The following is a 16,714-nucleotide window of genomic DNA, read 5'->3' as shown; positions in this document are numbered from 1 at the left end:
GAGAACGTGCTGGCCATAACAATAATCAAACATTCTCTGTATCAAGTTAGGTCAGGTTGGCATGGGCAACATGTGCCCTTGTACTATCTTGTTGAAAGATAACATCACAGAGACCTCAGCGGCGAGTTACGGCCACTGGCCTTAACACGTCATAAATGTAATGCTTTCTGTCCAAGTTACCAGCTACATGAACCAGAGTTGACTGTGTTGGACACCCAATGGCTCTGTGCTTCCACGCATGGGTCTGTGCATCATGGTGCTGTACACAAAACTGGGACTCATCTGAAAAGATGACATAGTGCCATTCACGTGTCCAGTGTTGCTATTGCATGCACCATGTAGGGCATGCCTCTCTCTGCTGGGTACTTTGGATGGCATCACACCCTCTGTGTGGATTACTTATCTTGTTGCAAATAAGTTAATTTCCTTTCTTAAGGTTTTTTGACGCGGCTGTAACTTCTGTGACATGGCTCTTTGATCCTGGATGGCCAAATGAACATTGTGTCTGCCTTCTCAGGCACTAGTCATCTTGGGTTGCTGAGATCCTACACAGCTTTGAGTACGGACTTCCTGAGCCCATCAATCTCATATTCAGACAATTTTCTTGGATCCTGAGCAATTAGTGCAGCATCACTGGCGAACAATAAACCACAGACTCAATAGGCCACAATTACATTGCTGTCTAATTTCAACATTTGCTAGTAGATGTTTCTCCTTCTTACATGAGGCATAACATTATCTTCTCATGACCAACCACCATTCAAATGCAATTTCTGAATGAGAAACATGCTGCATAATCTTTCCATATATACAGAAAGTAGATGACATTATGTGTACCTACTGTATGATGGTTGTGCTGAAATACCAATCATTTGGAAGTACAAGCACATACAGTGCATTTAAAATTAGTTGTGACTCTTGATGTTTGGATCAGCAGATACAGTTGCCCAGATAACACCAATAGTGAGCCAGGTTTACCTACCACGCTGCCAGAGGTTGGCTGGTAAAGCACCCGTGTTGCCATGTGATGTCAAGTGTTAGATGCATATCTGCATTCATCAACTCTCATTGAAAGTGGTTGTTTTCTGACTTTGAAGTGTTCTGCACCCATCAGGTATTGTAAAGAAGTGTTTTGTTTGGTGTTGCATTAATAACAACAGTGTACCTCATCAGAACATGAGGTTTACATTAAAAGTTGTCATCCAAGATCACGTTCACGAAGATAATGTTCTGCTGCAAAATATTCCTCTGGATTCGACAACAGTAATGGACAATGTGCCAACTGCTCTGTTGTGATTGATAAAGCTCCAATAATGCAGTGGGTCAGCCATACCAAGAAGATAGTCGAAGAGAGGGATTCATGAAGCAGCGAGGTGAGTGTTGAAATAGTATAATATTAAACTAGCAATTGAGGGAAAGACAGGTCAGTAGTTTATGAAAAAGACCATTCTCAATATAAAAATCAACGTGTAATTTCATTATATTGTTGCAAAACCTACAGCAATTCTCGCCTCACCAGCTATCGATTGTCCTTAAAAATTACATTATTTCATTGAAAAGAATCTGAAGTTGCTTGTATATCATGATAGACAGGGAAGTTTCACATATTACTCAAAGGCAAATTAATCTCCTCTTTCATTTGCCAAAATCTTGTTTCGATATCTCAGACCATTTTTGAGATACGAGGGATTTGTGAATATTTCATTCTGGCTTTTTCACCGGGCACATGCGTTTGTGACAGTGCGCTCTTTACATACATTCCATTTTCTTGAGACTGGAGACAGAGAGCGATATCCTTCCAAGTTTAAAGAATAATTCAATGTATTAACTACATTTCATACACAGCAATATATGATGTAACATGCACCAAACACAAATCCATAGCGACCCTTATTTTTCACTGCAAACTAAGAATTTCTTGTGGTAGTTTACCTACTATCGAAATATCACCATAACTATTACCATTAACGAAATGATAGCTGGTTCATCATGAAGCTGATGAATTAAATTATAGATGTGTGAAAATTAGAGTTTATTAACGAATAGTTTCTTTAAAGTCGTTCAAGAAAGAACACAGATTGGCCGGCTTGTGTGGTTTGCTGTTCACGCAGTCAAGCAAACCTCACAGGTTCTGCACCAAGTAGGTCTGGCATTATAGTGTAGTCACCTGCTGATGCACTCAGCACACGCTGGCAACTATGCTTCCCTCCACTCGCTACTTACGGAACTGTCAAAAGTTGCAACTAATTTTAAACGCACTATAGCGTACGTCATGCAATTTGATGTGAGCTGTATACAGTCTGCATGGTGTTGTCATTTTAGTGGCAAACAGTGTAGTTCAGTTGAGCGTATTAAAAGTAGTTTCGCGTGACTCATGGTCAGAGCTTAAAATTCAAATCTGATGTGATGCTTCAAGTGTCAAACAGTTTACCACACTACCCTGGTTTATCAAACTACCCTCGATGTGAAAGACAGGCACATGTCAAAAATTATGTTGAATATCACACAAGCGAAATAGAATGTATAAGCATGTAATTTTTTGCCATTTCTTTAGATTCTAATTCAGTGTTTTGCAAAGACTGTTCTAAGAACCTAGGTTAAAACTGGACCAAAGATCTAAAAATATCTAGTAACAGTGCTGATTCTAAGACCAGGACGACAAATTCTGAATTTGCCACAGGTATCTCAAGAAAAATGTGACAAAGAGTTCTGCAGCTACACAGATGCCAGAAAGATGCATATATACCTGCATTAAAAATGTGTATACTGTATGACAACAGTGAGGGAAATTGACGTACAGTAGTTTTACTCTTGTATATACCTGACTGAGAAATGAAGAAGCAGACATCATCACGGAAGACAGGAGTACTCCTGTCCAAGAAATCTGATGCTAGTTCCACCATAACTGGCAGTTCAGTCAGTTCCTCCAGCAACTGGCGTGTGGCAACAGCGGAATGGTAACTTGTGCCACATCCTATCAGCATCAGTCTTCTGCATCGCCTTATTTCTGGAATATAATCCTGCCAACAAAAACCAATGCCCGTGTGGTAAAAAGTTTGATTAGGCAAGTAACAGAATACAGTTCATTGCCATATTTAGAAGTTGTAATTTTTAATTATTTATGGAAATTTTGGAAAAATAACAGTAGTAGTGACATATTTCTTTAATGGAAACAATTTCTTTAATGGAAACAATTAAGACATTGTGCAACATCTTGTAGAAAACTCCTATACTTGAAAGTAAGTTAAAATTTAACTGTTTCAGTCATATTTTCTACTAAATTCATTTGAATATTTTGTTAGAAATTGCAGTAGCATGACCCCAAGAAGTACTGTAGAGTAAATACTTTAGGTGTATTGGTGACAAATGACAACACAGTAAAATTAAAAATCAGCTCAACAAAATATTTACATTATGCTTTTGCATTTCACTATACTTTATGAAGTTCAGAGGATATTTTTTATCTTTTGAAGGGAAGAAATGTTTATTTAGAAAATAGTTCACAATAAATATAAGAGACACCAGCTCCTGTAACCGAGATTGCTAACACATGCCTGTGTGGTGGCATACTACTCTGAAGTAAGCCGGTTCAAATCCAAGTGGTGAAAAATTTTCACTGCCAGTATTAGGTTGGCAAGGGGAGGTGAGCTGTGGTCACACGAAGTTCCTGACTACCACCAGTCTTTGTACAAATGTCCTGGATTAAATTCCTAATCTCCTCACAGTGTCTCATCAAATGAGGGTGTATGACACTGTTCATGATGCTGATCTGTTTGTCAAATGGGGATGTTAAGTTAGGTGGCACCCTTGTTGCTAGAGGAATAGATTATATGCCAGCTCCAATTTTATCCTTTCCCTTACCTTCATCCTATAGCTGAGCCCAGCAGTGATAGGATGGCTATGTTGTCAGGATGACGAATGGCTAAGGGTTGAGGCTGGGTGGCAGTCTGAAGAAGAGCCAGGGAGTAGTGACTGTTAAAATCATTAATTTATTTTCTACTTGTAGACCAGCACTGTATTAATATGGGAAGGCGATCATGTGCCTCTGCCCCATGGTGAGAAGGCCAGTAGCCAGCCAGCCAGCTGCTAGTGACCATCCAGCTGGCTGCAACACTTGCTTGCACCCTTGTTTTGCTGACACCTGCACTCTATGCCCAGCATATTGCACAGGACACAGCACTGGTGCCAGTTGTGTGTGCAGATGGACAGGAATTTTGCAGCAGTAGCCTTCTCTACAATGAATAACCGCAGACAGGTAGCCGAGCATGCAATGAGGAGGTATGCCCACCACAAAGTAGGTAGGTGATTGCTGTACCCAGGTTGCAACAAATTACCCCTGTGCAGGAGTCTAGCTGCTGCAGGAGTGAGCCAGGAAGGCCTGCGGCACCAAGTCTGGAGGGAGGACTCGGTGCAGGAAGGTGGCACTGCAACTGAGACTCAAACCCATGGCTACCACTGGTGGCTCCACGCCACTTTCTCATCTGGGTTAACCCCTCCCTCCTGATAGACAGCTGGGCTGCAAATGAATTTGCTACAAAATTGACAGCTGTTTATTTGCGAAAGCAGCTCACCTGTTACCCCATTGTGCTCCTTTAGTCGTCTACACGGCAACACCATTGAAACCCCAATGATTGAGAAATCCTCTTGCCCGTTGTCGAGCATTACCACAGCAATGGCATGTTACACCTAGCAATCTAGCCCATCTTGCAATAAATCAACATCATTGTTACCTTAGTCCAAATGATGACACTCCATGCTCATCACTTACTCTTCGAGCACATCACCTACAGGTGGCTAATGCAATATTCCACTGCACCTTCTCAAAGATTTCACCCTTAATTCATGACAACTCAAACCCAACACTACATTGTACAAACATTCAACACAGTCATCCCAAGGCAGAGATGCCCACTTCATACTTCATAATAGGTCAAAGGAAGGCAATGGAAAACCATAGCCACTAGGACCCTTCCAAGAGCAGCATTGTAGGATTCCTGTTTTTGTTGTCCTTTGAAGTGATGCAAAAAGTATCAAAGGGAGGATAAAAATGGAATATTTAGTATGTAAACCATCTTAGGCTGCAGCTAAGAACTAGTTGCACGAGATTAGAAAATGTTATATAGGTGAAATAATTTTCAATATCAGAAGCAATGATGCAATGTTCATTTCTCCTACTTATATCAGCTAGTTATTAATTTATTTGTCATATGATGACAGAAGAAAGTATTAGATAACTAATGACAACAAATTTATAAATTTCTTCACAAATACATGCAACCTAGATCCATAACTAATAGCCCAGTCAATGACGACCTAAATAGGTTGAATAAGGGGAAAAATTCATGTAGTCCAAATTTTCGTATAGTGATAGGAGGGAGTGTTATTAACAACATACTAAACATGCTGCATCCTAATCAGTGGAGGTTGAGGGGTTTGAAGGTCAATTTTTAAAATTTTTCTTGAGTAACTCTAAAACCATATCTTCCAGTGAAAATGTTACCCAGTACGAAAGTAAACACATTAATTTTTCTACAAAAAAGGACCTTTTCCACTTTGCAGAGAATTGAAAGATCACAGATTATTGAAAATAGTGTTTTAACGGATATTTATCATTAAATAAAATGGGTTAAGACAAGTATTAAATATGTGTACCACATCTAAGTGCAGAAGAGCCGTATTAAGGAATAAATTGTGTTCTTACTGCATTTCCCTCCTGATAGGTCTGTGAATTGAAGAGTGAACAGGCAAGTCACTAAACAATCTGCACCACTACATCACAAAAATCAGCTACTGGGTGTTTCACAGTTATACTGACTCTTTAATAGAACACTTTACGAATTAAAGATGCTGCAGTGTGCAGACATGCTCAGTGAGTTTTACTTAACACAAAGTGCCTTAACATTACATGGAAACAGGTATGAGTTACTAGAGATATGAAAGCAAGAAACACAAATGGACAAAATCTGTGTAAATCCCTGTGCTGTTGCACACTGCTAGAGGGGAAATTGTTACTTATTCATCCTGTATAACAGCTGAAGCAGTCTTCCAGGAAAGGCAACACAAGTGCTGCTTGCTTTTTCAGTTTATAGGCAGACTATTTCTTCCCAAAATTTGCTGTCCAGTTGTCATATGTGAGTGACAAAATAATTTCACTAAGCTCATGTTTATGTAATGGAGTTATTTGCAGTTGTTAAATGAGCTTTTAAAAAATGTTCCCATAAATGAAAAACTTTATTTGACAATAATCTGCGATCCACATTTTTCCAGAAGAGTGTTGTCAAGTGTAGAGTAATAAAAACCTATTGAGTTTCAAAGAACTCTTTGTCTTCCTTGAATATCTAATGGCATCATTTTCATAGAACAACACTTTTCATTTTTTTACGTGATGAAAGTCACAAGAAAAATTCAGCTCATCAATGAAATGGTTGAAACTGTTTTCTTTAATCCGCTCCAGAAGGCTCGGTTTCAAACTAGTTGCAGCACTTCTAAGGTCACTCTCCACATTCAGGTGGCTGTGGTGTGTCATTTTCATGAACTGTGGTATGTTGTTTCCATGATGGCTACAGTTGGCATAAATTTATCCCTGACACTTGCAGTGGGCTGGGTGCAGCAGCTTTGCTCACCATCCTTGACCAATAGCATAATGGAATTTTGTAAATGTCTCTATGGCAACACCACAGTGTTGTCTAAGTTCTACAGACAACATTGGTTTCACTGCAGCTGTTTGCACTTCATAGTTGAAAGCTGGCAACAGTGCTGCAAGCTGTCAGGGATTTTTCTTACACCCCATGGTTCACTGGTTCAAGACTCACCTCAACCTTCCAGATGACAGTTCCAGTACTGAAACATATTTCTCAGATTCGGATATGGAAGGAGCTAAGAGATTACATGATGAGTGACCGTAATTAATACCTTCATTGGCTTCAGTATTCTTTTGCATCACACATAGCTCCCTCAGAAAAATTGCCCTGTGTTTAAGTTAGGGATTTTCATCACTGTTGTTTGTAATTAGAATGCTATGTCAGGTGAGAATGAGAGCATTTTATGGTATCTGTGTGTTGTGTCAGCAATAACTAGGTGACATGAAGCAAGGCTCATACTGACAACTCTACAAAAAATGCACTCAATAATTATAATAAGAATATAAAATTTTTGACCTGCCTGATCGCATATTTCTGCTTTCTTCTGAGTTATCTAGGGCTCCCCTGTACATACCTCATGCCTCCCTAAGAGGTTGCACCCCCAGATTGGGAACCACTGCTATAAACAAAGGCTGAGAAGTGTGCAATTTGTAAGTATGATATTGTTAGTGACATGCACAGTATTGGTGAGAAAGGGAGTGAATTTGTAAATGTGGCCACATGCTGCTGTCTATCATTGGCAGGGTATTGGAAAGCTGTGTAACCATGTTACAGTCACTTGGTGGTGAATTAATGAATGGCCACAAAGTTACTACACTTCTCTCACCATTAATTTTACTATTGGTAGACCACATACAACTCTTCCACTCAGGAATTGCTGGCACATGTAGAGTGGCCTGCACTGAGTGCAGCCACATACCACACATCCACAGTATATCTTGCAAGGTGGATTTGAATGGAAGTCTGGAATATTAATCTGCAGTAGTGCATTGCTTGAAATAATTCTCATGCCACCTAGGTGACCCACTTCTGTTGGAGAGAGAGCCAATTTAATTCTCTGGGTCTCTTCAGATGTTGGGAGACCTTAGGATGGGGATGGGGTGATGCATTTGATACTGGTCATGCTACGAGTAGTATTCTAACCACTGATAAAGCAGTCAATATAATTCACATTGACAAATACATATTGACAGCATTTTGCTTGCGTTTTCATGGAAGAATGCTACAGCTGCTGTACGGGATGACTAAGAATCAATTTCCCCTCTAGCAGCGCACAACAGTGTGCAGAGATTTATGTAGATTCTGACCAAGTGTTTCTTATGTTAGTATTATTAGTAACTAATAACCGTATTCCATGTAGGATTAACACTCTTCATGATAAACATCCGCAGGTGTGTATGCTCTCTGTGCCACCTGTGGTTGATAAGGCAGCACACTGCAAAATGGTTGGTGTAACTTTCTGAAACACCCAGTAGTTGCTTCTTGTAATGTAGTGGGATAGTGCTGAAAGCGTTCATTTGCACATCATAATACGTATATATTTTTGACATGGTTTTTATATTTTTGAGAATACCATTTTGACTATTTGGATGATTTGAAAATGGGTCCTGGTCCTTAACTAGTGATCAAGTAAATTAAAAAAAAAAAAAAAGGAATTTGAAACTTTGGCTGGATTTCCACTGTACTGATTATAAGAAGTTGCTGACCTGAAATTATGTAAGGCTTGCCTCTTCCATGACAAATCATATTAGACAATTAAACTATTAACCTCACCTTTATACCTCCTAGTACAACTGTTTTGGTATCAAAGTTGAGACGACCTCTCATGGTATTGATGACAGACTCTGGTTGTTCAAAGATTTCTTTCTGCATGAAGCTGCTGTAGTTACCTGTAAATAACCAAAAATACTGTAATTACCATTTCAATCTCCAAACATGTATACAATAAACATGCCAAACTAATCAGGAGATTAATTTAATGTGAAGAATTTGTTGCATATTACTGTTCATGTGTTGTGCGTGTTTTGTTTGATACAGAGAAAGCAAACAGGCCCTAGTAGCTACTACAGTTCGTATGTGGGATGGATAATTTGTGGCTGCTTTTACATCTGTCCATTTCACAATTTTCCATGAGAACAAAATTTGAAGTAGTGGATGACACAAACAACTTGCAGTAGGTCAATAACAGTGTTGAACACAGCTGCAGTGAACTTTTCCTAGACACTTCATAGTCTAATATTAATGGTCTAATTGCAAGATAAAATTATGTTGAAAATTAGGTCAATCATTTTATTGTGTTTATTTATGTTCTAGGCAAACAGCTAGAGTAGCCTATCAACATTCATTAAAAAAATAAATAAATAAAAAGTCCTATCCAAACAGCTGTTCAGTTTCCATGATGGTGTGACCTACAAGCAACCCGCATAAACTAGAAAATTGAGTTCCTAGGGATCAATTCTGAATGTCACAGTTTTCCCCACTGATAAGTCCCAAGGTCTCACAATGCTGATATGCAGATGATTTCTACCTGCAGCTCCATGTCGGTGAAAGTCACTGAGTGTCAATATCAATGATTGATCTGCAAAATACAAGACTGAGTTATGAAACAGTGTCATCAGTTCTCCTTGACAATATGCAGTGTGCTCACCTGAATCCTCAGCTTTATTTAGGCAAGCAATGACTAGAAGTGTCTGGATAGTACTGCTTTGAATGACTATTTTACAACAAACTGATGTGGTTATTCCACATGCACCAGTTAAAAGCTAATTGCACAGTGTAACTCAATGCCCTCCACTATGTATGCAGCATCACATGAGGCTTTTTGCATGGTTTTCGTGTTTGTTTTTGTAATTTATTAATTCCGTAACACTTAAATAGTGGATGGGTAGCATTTGGATCCATATTATCATGAGTACAATGCCAACTTGACCATGTACACCACAATGGCATATCTCTGGTGTCTAGACCAGTCTCTGAGAGTTCTAGCAACAGTCTTCTAATGAAAGACTTTCCACTGCTTGGAAATTATGCGCCCGGGATACATCATGCCCAAACAGCCTGTTTGAGCATGAACTTGTTGGTTCAAAACCAGTTACAGCAAGATAGAAAATGTAGACTGGCAATGGCAAGAGAGGTGTTTCTAGAGAAGAGAACTTCGTCAGCATTGAGTAAAAAGTGTAAGAAAGTCTTTTCTGAAACTATTTGTGTGGAGTGTAACCATGTAGGAAAGTGAAATATGGATGGTGAACTGTTTAGACAAGAAGAGTATAGACACTCTTGAAATGTGGAGCTAAAGAAGAATGCTGAATATTTTATGGGTGGGTCACATAACTAATGAGGAGGTACTGAATAGAATTAGAGAGAAAACAAATCTGCAGCACAACCTGACAACAAGAAGGGATTGGTTGGTAGATCACATTCTCAGATATCAAGGTATCACCAATTTACTACTGGAGGGAAGTGTGGGGGTTAAAAATCATAGAGACAGGCCAATAGATAAATACAGTAAGCAGATTCAGGAGGGTGTAGGTTGCAGTAGCTATTCGGAAATGAAGAGGCTTGCACAGGGTAAAGTAGCATGGAGAGCTGCACCAAACCGGTCTTCAGGGGCTGAAGACTACAACAACATCAACATCAATAGCAAATGGTTTCTGTTTCTGTCTGTACACAAAGAATATTATATATTTGCAATTAAGAGTTTGATTAATTTTTTCATTCTTAGATTGAGAGTTAAACAGATGCTTTGTACAAATTGGCAGGTTTTTTATGTATTGGCTTTAGATTAGATTAGTTTTTTGTTCCATAGATCCGTGCTGAGGAGATCCTCATGGATGTGGAACATGTCAATTTTTTAAAGCTGAAATAACAGTACTAATAGTATGAATATATACAATACATCATTTGTTTCTGTTAAAAAATTTGTCAGTGGAGTAGAAGGAGTGGCCACTAGTAAGTCTTTCAGGCTCCTTTTAAACTGATCTTTATTTGTAACTAAATTTTTTATGTTTACTGGCAAAATTATTGAAGATGAGTGGTGGACCCCTTTTTGAACTGAAGTAAGTGCTTTTAAGTCCTTGTGCAGATAATTTTTGTTGCTAGTATTGTATGTATTAACTGAGCTGTTTGTTGGAAAAAGAGATATATTATTTAGGACAAATTTCATTAAGGAGTAAATATACTGAGAGGCAGTAGTTAGTATACCCAGTTCTTTGAAGAGGTTTCTACAGGACGTCCGTGAATTTACTCCGCAAATAATACGTATTACACGCTTTTGGACTCTGAAAAGTTTTGTTTGACTTGAAGAGTTACCATATGACATTATGGAATGAAAGTAGACAAAGTACGCAAGCTTTTTCATTTTTATGTCGCCTATGTCTGCTAACACTCGAATTGCAAATACAGATTTGTTACGGTGTTTCTGCAGTTCTGAGGTGTGCTCCTCCCAACTGAATTTATTATCAAGTTGTAATCCCAGGAATTTAAGACTGTCAACCTCTTCTATCTGCTCTTCTTCATACTTTACGCATATGCTGGGTGGAAACCTCGTACACGTTCTGAATTGCATATAGCGAGTCTTTTCGAAGTTTAATGTCAGTGAGTTGGCTTTAAACCATTTATTAATATCCATGGAAATATCACCAGCAGATCTTTCTAGAACTACACTCAACATACTATTTATTGCAATACTTGTGCCATCTGCAAACAAAACGAACTCTGCTTCTGGAAGTGTAACTGATGAGAGATCATTAATGTATACAAGGAAAAGCAATGGCCCTAAGATGGATCCTTGTGGGACACCACATGTAATTTCTTCCCATTCTGATGAGGACTGATGACTTAATTCACTAGTTCCTTACACTGACACCCTTCGTTTCATGTTAGCAAGGTATGACTTGAACCATTTTGCAGCACTGCCCGTGACACCATAGAATTCTAATTTATTTAAAAGGATGTTGTGGTTCACACAATCAAATGCCTTTGACAAATCACAGAAAATACCTGCTGCTTGTAATTTGTTATTTAATTCATTAAGAACATTTTCACTGTAGGTATAAATAGCCTTCTCGATATCAGAACCCTTCAGATATCCAAACTGTGTTCTTGATAATATGTTATTTGTGGTCAGATGGTTGAGAAGCTGCCTGTATATTACTTTTTCTAAAATTTTTGAGAATGCCGGCAAAAGTGAAATCAGTCTGTAGTTTGATGGTATATCTCTTTATCCCCTTTCTTGAATAGAGGCTTAACATCTGCATATTTTAGCTAGTCAGGAAATGTCCCAGTTATAACTGACTGGTTACACAAGACATGCCTTAATTAACTTTGTTGATATTTCATCTTAACCACTAGAATGCTTTGTTTTTAAAGATTTTATTATGGAAGTTATTTCTTTTGGTGAAGTGAGCGACATATTCATCTACCTGAAGCTATTTGTAAAGGCTAGTTTCAGATATTCAAGGGCACTATTTACTGATCCTGACAATCTCATTCATTCACTAACGGATATAAAGTACTTGTTAAATAGATTTGCCACACTATGCCCATCGGTTACTAATGTGTCATCTACCCTTAATGCTATTTGCTCCTGTTCCTTTCTGGTTCTGCCAGTCTCCTCTTTCACTATATCCCATATTGTTTTTATTTTGTTCCCTGACATTGCTATCTTCTTCTCGTAGTGCATTTGTTTAGATGTCTGAATTTATTTTTTAAAAATATTTTACAGTATTCCTTGTATTTAACTAAATCATCAGCATTGGAGCTATTCTTGGTAGACAGATACATTTTCCTTTTTCTCTTACTGGAAATCTTTATTCCTTGTGTAATCCATGGTTTTATTAGAGACTTCTGTTTAATTTGAGTAACTTTTAGAGGAAAACAGTTTTCAAACATGGTTCTGACATTGTTCATGAATGTGTTATATTTTTCATTCATGTCATGAGCACTATAGACATCTTTCCAGTTCATATCTTTGAGCAGTTTTATTGTGTGATATTGACGACACTGTGAGCCTCACAGACATGCTTAAATCATCAATAAATATTTGGATCAGAAGAGGTATTTTAATGTTGTTCACATTTCATAGAAGTCAACATTTGCTTGCCTAGAAGACTGCTGGACATTTTAAAATTGTAAGTGTCAATGGTATAACCACTGCAGGGAGAAAAAATTCAATACTTGAAATAAGAGTGCAAACTTGGAACATATTTTTACCATTAACAACATGCATGTTAACTTGAGAATGGAGCTTAAACCCCAAAATGTGTCAAAAAAACCACATAAATTTATATTGCATTAAAGTCACAGTCATGATATACTCAATTGTTATTATTATTATTATTATTATTATTATTATTAATGACATACCCTTCATGATCTGCTGGATTTCCATTTTAAGAGTTATGATTTCTCGAGAATGAGAGTCATCCAGGGACCTACGCAATCTGTGGATGCTGAGGAGACCATCCTTTACGGCTGCTACATCATCATCCTGCAATTATAGCAAAATTTTCTTTAAGAACATAACCGTAATTGGTTTAGTGGAGTAACTACTTGATATGATTGAAACAATAGTGTCCAGAGATGTATTTTAGCACTCAGATGAAATTTGCTGGCTCTTTCCTATTTTCTGGAAGGAAGAAATGAAATCACAGTTTGGTGAACATTAAAATATTCTCTGTGTTCTTTTTCAAGTACCTTGCTTAAAATGCTTGCAATATAGCTTTATCTTTCCTCAAACAAATGGAGTATTTTGAAACACTGAAAGGGATACCATATTTACTTGCAAATTTTAACCTACAATAATCACATTATTGCTTCTTTGTCATATATATACATGTGCAATACTATAGAACCATACCTACAGACTCCTTCAGAGTCCATTTTGAAATTATAATGTTTCCGTCTGGAAGCCATTTGCTTCAGATTTTATTTGTCTGGTTAGCGGGACACACTGTAAAATTTAAAGAAATTTTCTTGCATTTGTGGAGGAAGTCATCACAGTCAATCTTACAGACTGTGACTGTGATAGAAATAAACAATAATTCTAGAGCACTGTGAACCTTTTACCAAGCATTAAAAGATAGCTTCCTTAGTTAAAATGTAGATATAAAAGATTTTATTTAATTTTTTTATAATTCACAAATACCCTAATGGCATTATAAATAAATAGTCATGCGAGACACTGGTGCACAGTTATTCAGTCATTTTTCAGACAACTTATTGAGCGTGGCTATAAAATAATAGGACAACAGCTGTAAAACATTTTATTTAAAAAAACAAAAGTATTTAGATACTGTCACCTTCAGTATTGTCCCCTCCTCTGTCCCTACAAGGCTCCATAGAAACTTTCCATTGACTGAAAGTGCTGGAACTCTTCCTGTTTGAGGTCCTTCATGAAACATGCCACTTTTTCTTTTACTGTTTCAGTGGATTTAAATCTTGTTCCTTTATATGCAGATTTGACCTCAGGGAACAAATAAAAGTCACATGTTGCTAACTCAGGCAAATAATGTGGATGGCCTAACAATGGGATGCTTTACTTCGCTAAAAACCTCTTAACAGACAACAGTATGAGCTAGTGTGTTGTCTTGATGCAGAACCCATAACTTGTTCTTTCATAATTTGGGGTTTTTTTCTTATTTTCTCGTGGAGTTGAGCAAGAACCTCAAGGTAGAAATATTTATTAATAGTTTGACCTTCAGGAATGTAGTGAAGTATACAATTCCATGAATGTTGAAGATGGTTTCTAAGTGTCAGTACTAACACTTTCACAAGCTTCTTTTTGTTAGATCATGAGAATGTTTGGCACCAGTTTCACATATACTTTTCTCTTCATAAACAGGTTATGTAAAATTTGTCTCTCACATTCTTTGTCAATTCCTATAGCTTCAGCAACTGACTGAATACTCAACTGATGACCAGATTGACTCAGATTACCTACTTTTTCAATGTTTTCATCCTTTTTTTATGTTGAAATGAATCCCAGGTGTGAGTCATCTTCAACATCTACTCAGCCATCTTCAAAACACTTGAACCACTCAAAATCTCACATATGTGATGAACAATTCCTTTTTCCGTGCACTTATTTTAGTAATAGATAGGTTTCAGTATCAGTTTTTCCAAGTTTATGGGAAACTCCACGACGGCTTGTTGCTCTGTTATACTTATTTTCTAGCAAAACAAAATAACACCTCTTATACAAACAAAGGCCATGGTCACGCTGATTTGTCTATAGTCACCAGAGCTGCTGCATTCAACTGAGAAAGCTTCATCTTGGCACATGCTTACTTACATCAGCCCCATTGTTTTATACCCACACCTCATATATGCGATGAAGCACCTTTATATCAAGAACGAAACTTTCAGTCAACTGCAGGGTGCACACTGTGATGAAACTTCTCACATATTGAAACTGTCTGCTTGACTGGGACTTCAAATTGGACCTTTGACTTCCACAGACAACACTCTAGTAACAAACATTTGAGTATACCTAACAGCCTCATGAAATGAAGAGAGTAAGAGATGGGGCACAGACGCTGAAGGACAAGGATGAAGGAGGAAATCTCTCACATCCTTGCTGAAGAAGTTGCTTTGGCACACACCTACATCTACACTTGGCAGACCATTGTGAAATGCGTTGTTGAGGATACCTACCTGTGTATCACTTATTAGACATTCACTCCATTCCTTTCGCATATGGTGTGCAAAACAAATGATTGCTGAAGTGCCTCAGTGTGTGCTGTTAGCAATCTGATCTTTTATTCGCGATCTGTATGGGAGCAATATACAGGGTGATTCAAAAAGAATACCACAACTTTAAAAATGTGTATTTAATGAAAGAAACATAATATAACCTTCTGTTATACATCATTACAAAGAGTATTTAAAAAGGTTTTTTTCACTCAAAAACAAGTTCAGAGATGTTCAATATGGCCCCCTCCAGACACTCGAGCAATATCAACCCGATACTCCAACTCGTTCCACTCTCTCTGTAGCATATCAGGCGTAACAGTTTGGATAGCTGCTGTTATTTCTCGTTTCAAATCATCAATGGTGGCTGGGAGAGGTGGCCAAAACACCATATCCTTAACATACCCCCATAAGAAAAAATCGCAGGGGGTAAGATCAGGGTTTCTTGGAGGCCAGTGATGAAGTGCTCTGTCACGGGCTGCCTGGCGGCCGATCCATCGCCTCGGGTAGTTGACGTTCAGGTTTCATAACTAACCTTTTTCGTAGGACTCTCCATACAGTTGATTGTGGAATTTGCAGCTCTCTGCTAGCTCTGCGAGTCGATTTTCCTGGGCTGCGAACAAATGCTTGCTAGATGCGTGCTACATTTTCATCACTCGTTCTCGGCCGTCCAGAACTTTTCCCTTTGCACAAACACCCATTCTCTGTAAACTGTTTATACCACGTTTAATACACCACCTATCAGGAGGTTTAACACCATACTTCGTTCGAAATGCACGCTGAACAACTGTCGTCGATTCACTTCTGCCGTACTCAATAACACAAAAAGCTTTCTGTTGAGCGGTCGCCATCTTAGCATCAACTGACGCTGACGCCTAGTCAACAGCGCCTCAAGCGAACAAATGTACAACTAAATGAAACTTTATAGCTCCCTTAATTCGCCGACAGATAGTGCTTAGCTCTGCCTTTTGTCGTTGCAGAGTTTTAAATTCCTAAAGTTGTGGTATTCTTTTTGAATCACCCTGTATAGGGAGTGGTAGGGTAATTGTTGATTCTGCGCTTAATGCTAATTCTTGAAATTTATTAAAGTGGGTTTTTGTGGGATGGTTGGGATCTATGTTCTAACATCTGGTAGTTCACGTTTCTCAGCATGTCCATGACACTCTCCCATGGGTCACAAAAACCTGTGGCCATACATGCTGCCCTTCTTTGTGTACATTAAACAACCCCTGTTGGTCCCATCTGGTCGAGCAATACTCTAGGATGGTTTGTAGGAGCTTTTTGTTTTCCCAGTATTCTACCAGTAAATAAAAGTCTGCCACCTGCTTCACTCACAGCTGATCCTATATGATTCCAGTTCATATCCCTACAAACTGTTATACATG

General features: G+C 38.2%; 1 protein-coding gene across 1 annotated transcript in view; it reads right to left on the bottom strand.

The window, feature by feature from the left end:
• The window catches only part of LOC124797807 (glutamine--fructose-6-phosphate aminotransferase [isomerizing] 1-like), a 154,854-nt gene that overhangs the window by 15,657 nt on the left and 122,483 nt on the right, over positions 1–16,714 (bottom strand). Inside the window, 3 exon segments of the mRNA XM_047260828.1 lie at positions 2,822–3,020; positions 8,415–8,530; positions 13,005–13,128. Of these exon segments, the coding sequence (XP_047116784.1) occupies positions 2,822–3,020; positions 8,415–8,530; positions 13,005–13,128 (439 nt within the window).

Source organism: Schistocerca piceifrons, chromosome 1 (genome assembly GCF_021461385.2).
Source record: "Schistocerca piceifrons isolate TAMUIC-IGC-003096 chromosome 1, iqSchPice1.1, whole genome shotgun sequence".
Classification (NCBI taxonomy): Eukaryota; Metazoa; Arthropoda; class Insecta; order Orthoptera; family Acrididae; genus Schistocerca; species Schistocerca piceifrons.
The sequence above is the reverse complement of the archived record's forward strand: the minus strand, read 5'-3'. Positions and strand labels throughout refer to the sequence as shown.